General features: G+C 31.2%; 1 protein-coding gene across 1 annotated transcript in view; it reads right to left on the bottom strand.

Annotated features, from left to right (window-relative positions):
* Nucleotides 1–12,180, bottom strand: part of LOC124362514 — a 146,804-nt gene that overhangs the window by 88,186 nt on the left and 46,438 nt on the right. Inside the window, exon 2 of the mRNA XM_046817087.1 lies at nt 3,486–3,544. Coding sequence (XP_046673043.1) covers nt 3,486–3,533 — 48 coding nt within the window. The 5' untranslated portion in view covers nt 3,534–3,544. The remainder of the gene's footprint in view (nt 1–3,485; nt 3,545–12,180) is intronic.

The raw sequence follows: 12,180 nt of genomic DNA on the forward strand, positions 1-12,180 counted from the left end.
TGTTTGAAGTAAAACATACGTAAATCTAAAGATAAAGATTGAAGGTTTCATATTATATCATAAAACGCTCTATAGTTAAGTTAAATCTTTCATTATATAAATTCTAAACTTGGATGTTCACATTTCCGATTGCCATTTGTTTGCGTAATTTCCGAACACGCTAAAATTACCGTATGTTTGTAAAAATTCCCTATCGTGAGTTTACGTTCTACACGATCGTAAGTGTCGTCATTGAAAACAGTGTATTCTTGGCTTTCAGAAACATCTTTTCAATAGCCAGTAGAAAAATAAATGTTTATAAAATAAACGTTTGAAAAGCTCGTGTTTTGTAAAATCCCAAAATGCCTAATGCGTCGAAAATAGCTTCATTAAATTTTGTTATTTTTGTTACTTTATCGTTGTCTGGAAATAGTGAAAATCATATCAAAACAAAGAAGAAGAATTGCTCTAAGCAACAGTATAATAGACAACGAAGACTATTAACTAGTATTTTATTTTTGTACTATTGCGCAATCACCGACTCAGCCAGTAGAGAAGAACAACGCATCGCATGGTTGCTGTGTTGATTTCCTTGTTGTTACTACGTCATTGCCGGTATTAGTGTATTGCTTGCTATTTATTTGGATATTTTATACTTTTCGTTATTTAGTGTGTATAAATAAAAGTTTGTTTGTTGTTTTTTTTTTTTTTATTAGTGAAGTGAAAAATGTAGAGGTTAGGTTAAGTTTTAGCGAATAGGTTGGATTTTTGTGAAACTGAAAATAAGCTTATGTTCACATAGGTTCAGTGTTTTATTATTTTGTAGACAATTTAATTTTAATTAAAATAAAATTTTGATTTAAATTTATGCAAAGGTATTTATTATAAAAGTAAAATTTTTTTTACTTTTTCTGAAGGAATTAGCGTTTTATTTCTATGTCCATCGCTTGTTTTATTTTTTTAACAAAAAAATAATAGAGATAAAAATACATTGTTGTACATTTTTGTAAAACTTCAATAAACGTTCTATCTTTATAAATAATATTTGGATGAAAAGAAAATTGTTAGCTAAAAAAGTTAGGCATTTATTTCACAATTTTGACTTTTGTAAAAATAGAAAAAAAAGTTTTGTTGCCACATAAAAATATCTTATACAATGTAAACTTCTATAAATTTCATATTTTTCTCTTCTACATACATTTATCTCTTAGAAAAAAATATTTGTTCATCCAATAGATTCCAAAATGTCACAATGGTATACATAATAGTGCTATACAAACTTTTTTCAGATTTTGTAGTTTTTATAGATATATTATCCAAAAGTACCGATAAACTTCTTTTACCTAAATATTTTTTTTGTAATTTGTAATTGAGGTATATAAGCAAACTTTTGTATATTTTAGAATTATTCTAAAAACTTTCATATTACCTGAGAGGGTGCTATACATTTTGAGAAAAATGTATTCTTTACTAATATTTTTACGTTAATCTGTAAAAAAATAAAAATAAATTTAAATGATTCAATCTTTAATATTTTTTGGGAAACTGCATTTATTTCTAAAGACATTGATGTTTTTAAAATGTTTGTATCTTAAAAAATAGATGAGCAGTGATTAAAATACAAAACCCTTACAAAATCACCAAAAAGTGCCTGCCATTTTGGGAAAAATGATGGCCAGTTCCAGGGTTAACCGATCAAATAAATAAAATGAATAGATAAATATTGGTGCATTCAGAAAAAAATATGTTAAGTATAAAATATTAAGCCAGAAATATTGACTGGAATTAGCAAGTCTTAGGATATATGTCTATTATTAAATCTATAGTTGTTTTGTAACATAGTATAAGTAAAAACACTTCATTTGTGTCCATGAATACAGAGGTCAAGCTAATAAATAATTTGCACATTTGCACATATCCGAACAATCATCATATATGAGAAAAATAAGATAGAAAAACTTGAATGGTCGAAATTTAAAGAATGTTGGCAATTTTAGTTTTTGGAATATTTCAAACTCCACCGTATTAGTAATGAGTTTTTTGTATAAATTTGTAATCCCAATCAAAGGAATAATATCTTTGGAGTTTTTAGTGAACAGCAAAAAACCAGATATCTTACGTACAATCTGAGTACGTTGATGTAAACGGTTACGTTAAGTAAGCAAACAAAGGGAATTAAAAATTGACTTATAGAAGCCTATCATCCTAAATACTAGTTTTTGTTTTAGTTGTTTCGTAAATCGCATTCACAAAACGATGTGCCTTATTGAGTACCTAGCATTTTAAAACATTAAATAGCGGTCAAACGATATATTGTTATTTTTCTAATATTTTTGGTATGAAAGGAATTGAGATGTAATTATGTTTAATATTATTTTCAACTCTTAGGTTGTTCCGGTAAGAAACTGAGTATGAAATGATAGTTGTATTCTCATAAGTTTAAGCATTGAACATTTACTAAGACAAACTCTAATCTGACACACTATACTCGTATATACGAAACGCGTATTTGAATGGAAATGCTAAATGTATTTACTCAGGTAAACCCAATGGACGATTACTTGACAACTGTACTCCATTATACGAGGCGATGACACACTTGTTCGCTAACGAGTGTATAGCAAGCAGGTTTGTGTATAGGTGTGTGTTCGTGAAGGACCCCTGGCAAGCCGTCAATTTAATCGCCACGTGGGGCCCTCATTTCGAATTCTGTCGTGACCCGAGAGCGGAGGACCGCGGCGCAGATCCAATCCGAAGACGCCACGCTGTCTGCTAGCGACAGACTAGTCCATTCATCTGTTTCTCTGGCCTTTCACTACTTGTGCCATGAAACCAGACTTGTGACACTTTGTGGTTTCACTAAACGAAAGAAATCAACAATGACGACATTAACGTTTCTTTTACATTGCAGATTTTTAATATACCTTAGTAATAAAGCAAAAAGTAGAAAGTCTGGCTAGTTATGAATTCACTTGTGAATCATAAAGTTCAGTGATAAAAATAGCACAATAAAATTCATTTTCTTGAAATGGAACTCATTTAATAGAAGTTAAAGTATTTAGGATAATTAAATATTAGTAACTAGTAATTTTCACTTAGATATATTCATATACATTTACGTTACAGATATTGGCATACGTTTCATCTTCAAAAATTTAATTTTTCAACCGTCTTGGGATTTAAATTTTGAAGATATCGAATCATTTGTAACACAAATACTAAAAATCGATAACAGAAATTGTTTAAACAATTAATTATCTATTGATAGACTAAGAAACACGTGCTTATGCAACAGAAACAAATATACTTAAGTCACTGAAATAGCATTGATACCATTATTAATATTTGAATGGTCACTTTACTATACATTGAATTGAATTGACATTGCGTAGAACACTTTTCTAATCCACGTAGATTACCTTTTGATTGCATTATGAGCTAACATTGTACAATGATTTAGTCTAATTTAAATATCTGAAAAATGTATCAAAAGATTGGTTACTCACACAAGAGGCAAGAAGACAGACAATGACCAGCGTGAAGCGAAGTCGCATCCTCCTCGGGCCTGCAACATGACATCATGTTGAATATGTGTCAAAGGGAAACATTTTAGCTATGTAGGCTAAAAGAAAAAATTTCACAACGTAAAACTTAAATGTTCAGAATTCTTATACTGAGATAATATATAATATAACATCTAAACCGTATTAGATATTACACAATTTGTTCTGTTGATGACGTTACAGTAAAGAATTCCAAGTTTGATCATATTTCTCAATACTTCCGTTTATGAATAAGGTAAGTAATATGACGTCTTACTAAAATTATATACTTGCTTATCCCCTTTGAATGTTTAGTTTGTACAAGGAAAATAATAAATAATTTTATAGTTAATAGCTACATTTGCTTTAAATTACATGCATTTCACATAGAGAGCATTTCATGTAAACAAATTATGTGCTTACGTTATATTTTGTATCTATCAAAAATTAGAAATAACAAGTAAGATTTCCATGTGAAATTAATTTTTAATGAATATTTTACTCTTATCAACAATAGATTACACAAAATCTAGTTTTATTGAAATTTAATTTAATTATCTAAATTATTAAAATTTATTCTATACAATATTTTTCTATACAAGAGGATCTGAAAATATTCATGTTTAAAGTACATTATGATTGTATAGAAACGTACATAGGAAATTGTTTTGTCATAACTAATGGCTCCATTCACATTATCTGTTACACGCGACAGTTGCCATGACGACGAGGCACAAAACGCACACGACTTCATATTCATTCGCATAACTAATCACGTAATTATTAAGCCATTCAAAAGTTTGCAGATACAACTGTCCTAGAGCCTCAGTTTATGTAAATATCATTTTGGCTAATAATTAAACACATGGGTTAATATATCTTTAATATATCACGGACAATTATAAACGATCTCTTATTAGAATAATACTCAGTATCGCTAATTCGTGTGCATTTACAGATTGTTCTAAAAACAAACTGTTCTTAAAAATAAATCGTGGCTGAGATCAAAAACAAATACTTCCGCTCATTACGCATATTCTAAAATTAGGTATTATATACTAAACTATAACATTGATAGTAACAAGTTATGACTAAAGCCTCTAAAATATGGACAGTTCAAAATTACTTTAATATGATACTATATTGTTTATACTTGTACATGTATATGAAAATGTATGATAGTTTTTTATGTACACTGACAGTGCCTTTTATCTTAGTTTTAAATCCAATACACTCGTATTAAGTTAAGTGCGATTTGTATCAAGCTACAATCTGATCATTTCAATTTTTCAAGTATGCTTATATTTGTCAAAGTCACCATATCAAAACTGTTATCCATTTATCCTTAACAATGATTGGAGGCGCGAACCTCATGTAACACTGTAAAGGCGGGAGTTACTGTTTACAATAATTTACGAACATTTTTGCTTTATGCAATAATAAAAATTGGACAGAGAAATGATCAGCCATGAAATTTTAAAATGTTGAAAATAGTGAGTGAACATCAGTGATAGTTGAAGAGATTGAGGATGGCTGCAAGAAGTAGCAGAGGAAGTAATAAAGGAGCGGCGAATGAGACGAGAGAGGATGTGTAGAGTCATTGACAAGTCCCCCCCTCCCCACCCCCCTTACAGGATAACCGGCTCTGGTACCACAGACACACTGACCCACAGAGACATCTGGTTACTGCTAGACTGACCGGCGCATGTTACTGGCTGCCGGTCGTGGCTGCTGCTCCTTCCAACTACTTACTTTTAGCGACTATTAGAATCTCATCCCGAAACGTTTCAAAAGCACGTACTTGACTCTCTTCCCTTCTTTCATTTCATTCATTTACGTCTTTCTAATTTAAACATTACATCCGTCTAAACACATTTGATAGTGCTGAAATATTGCATGATTGTGCTCTTCTCTGAATAGTTTCAGCTTTTCATTTCATATAAAATACTAAGTAAATTAACCATAATAAGTCTCTCTAGACATACATGTAAGCATTATTTCACATTCCCTGATAAAACTCATTCCTATATGTAAACATAAATTAGATCTTGTTTTATTTTGATCTAAAGAAAGAACTTTTTTATGTATTTTTTAACGTACATTGAAGACATTCTGTAGAGAAATAAGTTTAAACGAGAATTAATGCATATAAACATAGCTAAAAGATTTTAAAACTTAAATGTGGTTTTAAAGAAAATTAAGATGTTCACTGATAAGTAATCGGCGGTGAATATGAAATTTATATGCAGAGATGGCCTGGACAGCATGCCTATACGAAGTCAGGTAATTAGAATGCCTATAACGTAGTTTATAAAACATCCCCGCACGTTGCTAGGTATTGTATATTCAGGAATATATCAAGTATAGGGAAGGGTATGGTATGTATGTCACTGCACATCCCCAGGTAACGAATCAAGAGATATACAGTTAGAATGAACGGTATATAAGTAAGATATAAAACATCACTGCAGGTTGGTAAGTGCTGCATCTCCAGATGTACAGTTTGAATGCCTCTATTGTGTGAGAGATTATTACACATCTATGTATGTTGCCAGATACTGCATCTCACCAAAAGTACAGTTAAAATGTCTCTTGTGTTGAGAGATTATTACACATCTATGTATGTTGCCAGATACTGCATCTCCACCAAAAGTACAGTTAAAATGTCTCTTGTGTTGAGAGATTATTAGACATCTCTGTGTGTTGCATATGTGTGAGCCACAACTAACTCAAAACTCAAGAAATTAACCCTGCTTTTAGAAGAGAAGTAGAGTAAATAAATGCCTTACATATGGTATGAAGAGTTTTAGTCTTAAATTGTATTTTTAGTCTTGACTTGCATTGATAATAAAGAATTTTCACTTAACTCTGAAAGTCTGTTTCTCGTTAAATTAGGTTTCCTTGATTTAGAATGTATAAGTCTAAATAAAAATGAAAGTACAGTACTTGACCTATTGCTCGAAAGGTTTTACCAGATAGCCATTGTAGTATTTACTAAGATTTGTGTTTATGGTAAATTTCTTCGTGTCTGTTAGAGTTTTTACAAATAATTTTATGGTGTAATTTATAACTTTTTTACAGGAATGCTATCATTGTTTACATACACAGAATTTCAAAACATAATATAAAGAAGAAAACTTCAAAATTTTATTGAAATGTTATGATACGCAAAAAAGTTATTTAAAGTTTGAGAGCCCCATAAATACTATAACCTTAAACCTTTCTTGTGAGTCCTAGTTCACTATACAAAAATAGTATTAAATGTATTTTAGAAAGATTTTGAAACATATTTATTAAGTGTGGTGGATCCCCTTCAGCTATGGTTAATTTAAAGTGACAAAAAGAAAGTTTCTTGAAAGTATTTATCGATAGTTTATAATGCTGATTGTTCTTGAGGTGTACAGAGCAGTCTAGACATGGATCAAATCAAGTGCATCAATTTAGTTTATATCATTCGCTAAGGCTTGTAATCATCTCAACGTAGCAGAAAACTACTATTTAATTACAGCTGCTTTCACGCAGACCAACCAAGAAGTAGAATTAGTACGTTTAGGGAAGTTAGCGTTAGACATCGGTAAAACAAACTGGCATTCATTAGATTTGGCGCGATATTTTAGCTAACACATTCATGTTATTAATAGACTGATTGAGCCGTGTTTGAGAGAACATGAAATTGTGATTGTTTTAACAAAAATCTATTTTTTTCCAATTTCGGTTTTATTTTTGGATGGTATACCGACCCATATTTTGAAAACAAATTTTACTAAATGCCATTCCTGAGCACACACGTACTTTGCTCAGGTACACCATCGCATATTTATTTATTTTATTTTTTATTCTTTATTTTTATTCATATTCACGTTATTCTTTATTTTATAGTCATGTATGATTATTTGGAATTTTTAATGTTTCACTGGCTGAAATGTTACCTTAATGGTTTTTAGTAATTGATTTAATAATATATGAATCACTTTTTTAAACAATACCGTTTAGGTAAGATTTTGTACAGATATTTTTATTATAAGTGGGCAATATTTGTGTATAACAGATTTAACCAGGTATAGTAAGCGTTTGGCCTTACTTTAACAAATTAAGAGAACGGACTTGTCATTAAATACCGCAGTCTTCTGCGTTTCGTATTCTCATTAGTATTCGTAGCAGCTGTCTTGCTTTATGAATTTAGGGTTTCAACACGATGCTTTTTAAACTTAAATGTACAATTATTAAATTATTTAATATAATTTAGAATTTGGATATATAACACACTATAGTATGGTAAGTTGTATATACTTTTATACATGTTGTTTTAACATGCCAATTCTCCTCAAAGCAACCTACCTATTTTTTTCCCCAGCTTTACCTTATTCTCAAAAGCAACTTCATTACATATTCCATCCAATACGACAAATAGTTGGAGATCCGCGATCTTGGTCCGGCAGTCATATTCACTTTAATGACATATGCCAGTTCTATTCACATTTAATATTTTGTGAACGCTATCTTTCCAGCTCTTCCTGAAACTATTCAAAACTAGTTATACCTGATTGGTTCCGTGTCCTTTATCTCTGATATTACGTCGCCTTAAGTGTGGTAGAGCTTGTAGATTATTATCTGCACAAATCGTGGGAAAGAATGACCTCTTACTAGATATATATGTATAGAATAATTGGCTCACCAGTTCACTATAAAATCAAGACACTCACATAGTATCTATATAATTACTCTATGTTCTCTACCTTACTTGTGTTTATAATTATGTCTCGTGTTACATTTGATTTCAATATAGTTAATTAACATTGTCACTACAAAAAGGTTCGTTTTATGGTTTTCAAACCTGTACAATTTCAAGATATGTGAGTTCCCTCTGAATCACCCGCAGATCAACCGCGCCTCGGATTAGTGGACCCTATCCAGAAGTGATTAGACCTGAATTCTGCCAGAAAAACGACTGTTTTTCCGACTTGTCTATGTGGAAAAACAGACAAGCACCACACATACAGAAGTGTTTAAACGTGTCACGTTTTGTTAATACCTTTTATGAATTGTAGTACTAGGAAATTGAATGACCTATAATATGGATGAGTAAATTATTATTATTATACTGCATTTGTTTATAAATATAACAATGTATGTTGTATTTTTAAACTAGCAATAAAATTACTGCAATGGTTTTTATCTTTCTGAAGTACTGTATTTATGATGTTTTGTTTAATCGACTTTTAGGTTATCCGACAAATTCTAATTTCCATCATGGTCGTTTGAGAGAGAGGCTGCTGTAAAATGTAATTATATCTGATGCTAAATATCAATTATAGGTCATGAATAGACAATAACGATGCCATCATTGATATCCTGAGTCATCTAAATGTCCTACGCAATAACTAGAACCAAATATTAAGTTCGTATAAGATCTTATTACACTTAGTGTTAATTAGATGCCATATAATTTCGCAATAGCCTTAATTTTACCTGATAGACGCTCACTGCGATTCTTTTCCTCTCTATAAACTCCAAGCTATTTGAGCTTGGAGTTTATATAGCTTATTGTATGTATTTGACATACATTCAATATATCGGGAGCACTTCCGGTGATAGGAATTAATCCACTTATCATGACAAATTTCAGAAACCCTTGGATGCCAAGGTATATAATGTTTGCTTGTGACGGCTTTTTCATACTGTGGGAAATGCATGAGTAATGTTTGATTAAAAAATAAATTGGTCGGAAATTCTTTCTGATAACCCCAGTGTTTCTGCATTGCGAAATGATTACTGTAACGTTTATTCCGTTAACCAGATGTCATAGGTAGTTGAACTCTTTAGTTTGCAGTATGTAGTGAGTGCTTCACACAACTGTGGTTACGCGCAGTCAGAATGATGTATCTAAATCTATACATGGTAGGTAAAGGGTCAAAATCGCTTTCACGACAGGCCTTGCAGAAATGTTCATAATGTTCTCCACGCGTAATATTTACGCCAAAAATATTGTATACCTCATAAAATCTAAACTGGACACGATATTTACCATAGACTTCACAGGCAGCAACTATGCTTCGTATAGTATACACTGTACGCATATAGTAAGGTGATAACACGTATTAGATTGTAAGGTGAAATTATTTTGACACAAATAAACTAATATATATTTATACCTGTGACCATCAATTTCGTATTAAATTTCCTTCATTATAACATGCGCCTAATTTACATACCAACCACTCCTAAACTAAATGAACATGTTGCCATATCCGGATAAAAAACCTTTTTTAACATATAATAAATATAATTTAGAATTTAATTTTGGATGACACCTTGTTGGAATCCCAAAGTCAAAGAGCTGATGCAAATACGGTCCGCTTCACACACACAAAAGAAAAAAAACAATTTCAAAATCAATAACAAAACCTTACTTAAAAATGTAGTATAAATTATTACAGGCAACAGTAAATACTATAAACAGTAATTACTAGGACAGAAAATTGCCATTTCAGAAATGACGGCATTTATTAGGAGGACTTTTGTGCATTCAGAAATGACGTGAAGCAGAGGTTTCGATCAAGCTCTAGATAGAAATAAATTTTCTTACATTTTGAAATTGTGAAGTGAAATTAGAGATTTGTTGGTACAATCGCAATGTTACATGCTCGCTTTCAGGCTGTCCATCAGTAACATTTGTTAATTAAAATTAACCAGCTACTAAATTTAATGAGCGCCAGCTATTTTTATGGCCGATAAATCAAAGTCTAAAATGTGCGGTTCTACATGCAGTATGAAAAAATCCATGTTTTTATTCAGAGCAGTAAAATTACTACTTTACATTGCTTAAGTTGAGGCAGAACACGTATACATTCTTGTGAATGCCGTATGCTTTCAAAAATTAACAGTGATCCATGTCTAAGCTACTCTGGATATTTCAAAAAACTATCTGCATATAACTTATAAATAGATAATTTTATTTTCGCTGATGTAAATTAACAGCCTTATATACACCAGTCGTTTCTTATCCATTCGTTAAATTAATCCTAGGATTGTTTAACATACATTTTTTTATTTATTAAAGTTATAAGCACATAACATAACAAAATAGCCATATACAAAGTACCTACTACAACAATGAAAATGTTGAACCATTTAAAATATACAATATACTAAACCTGGAGGATATTCTTCGCTCAGTTTTAAAAAACCGTTTAAAGTATGCTATCTTTGAATCCCCATACCATTTTTATTTCCAGAAAGTGGTGATTAATATGACACTGTTTATTATATATGTAATGTAAGATGTGACAACCGAAGGTCGCCTTTCATAATCATTGAACTATAGATACAAATATCCTCTCAAGTAGAAAATACAATACTGTTACTGAAAGGATAAACTGTATTTTTCTTACAGTAACGAGTAGAATATTAAATTATAGTATAATAAACTCCCTCTGATCGTCTATCAACAACAGGACGAGTTTCACCCCCATACAGGATAATAATTACACAGCAATTATAGTATCAATCTGCAATCAAGACATCGGCCGTGGAGCAGTCGCTGTTCACTGTTGTGTGTGTCCAGCGACATCCACAAGTGTGTCGACTTCTAATAATGGAGGGAATTAGTAATGAAACGCGATAGATTAATTTTGATAATCGTTATTAAATACCTAGTATAATTGCAGATTGCTATCGCTTCCCATAGGAGCTTTGGATGGCGGCAACTTTAAATACATTATTATCTCGTGAATGTATTAGTGGGTAGTGGGTTCTATCTTGATTATTAGCATTAATACTAGGATGTAAGAAACCGCCTTGTAACCTACTCAAGAATATTCGTGGCAATGTATGTTCCGTGGAAAGAGTTGATTTGGAATCAATTAGCTGTTACTTCACATGTTCTAAATATATTTATATAGTTTATGTGGCTGTTGTAGAAGTCATCTATCTATCAACTTCAAAGTATATTTACACACCAGTAAACACTGGATAGAGACATTATTTCGTCTGTGGTAATTTTCTTATGCTAGTGCTCGAACACTCACCGTGACTTTAAGATAACATTACACTTTTTGTAATTCAAAAACTTTGTGAAATCACTAGTTGATGGTCTTGTCGATCGTCAAGTCATGAAAAACCACTTTCTCACTGAATCATTATACTGGTGTTAACATTGTCAGGGTGCGAGACGCTACATCAGGTTTTGTATAACCGGCTTAGCTGAGGTTGCTTTCAAACATTTTAACTCTATAGCTCATTTCATTCTCCAGATGTTCTGCTTACAGATAAATGGACTAACATTATACAGAAAAGAAACAATTTTGTAGCTCTCTAGCAGAAAAAATAAGAAATTCATTGTGTCCAAATTCTTTGGTTGGACATACACTTAACCATTATAGATTTTCTTCTTGTTTTAGTCGAAACGAAGTTTTATTTTAAGTCTTTAAAGTCTACAGAAGAAATCATCCTCATGATTTCTTGCCATAGTATATCTTCACATTTTCCTGAGTTATGTTTTATATAAGTGTCTAAATAATAACTGTTCGCTGAAATTAAATCTTATCACTGACTTTCCACTCTATTTTTTGTTCTTTTTACTTGAAAAAAATGTACATGTTTAAAATCCCATGATTGTATTCAGATTGCTTACTAATTTATTTATAGTCCTATTTTCTCG

Source organism: Homalodisca vitripennis, chromosome 5, assembly GCF_021130785.1.
Source record: "Homalodisca vitripennis isolate AUS2020 chromosome 5, UT_GWSS_2.1, whole genome shotgun sequence".
NCBI classification, from domain to species: domain Eukaryota; kingdom Metazoa; phylum Arthropoda; class Insecta; order Hemiptera; family Cicadellidae; genus Homalodisca; species Homalodisca vitripennis.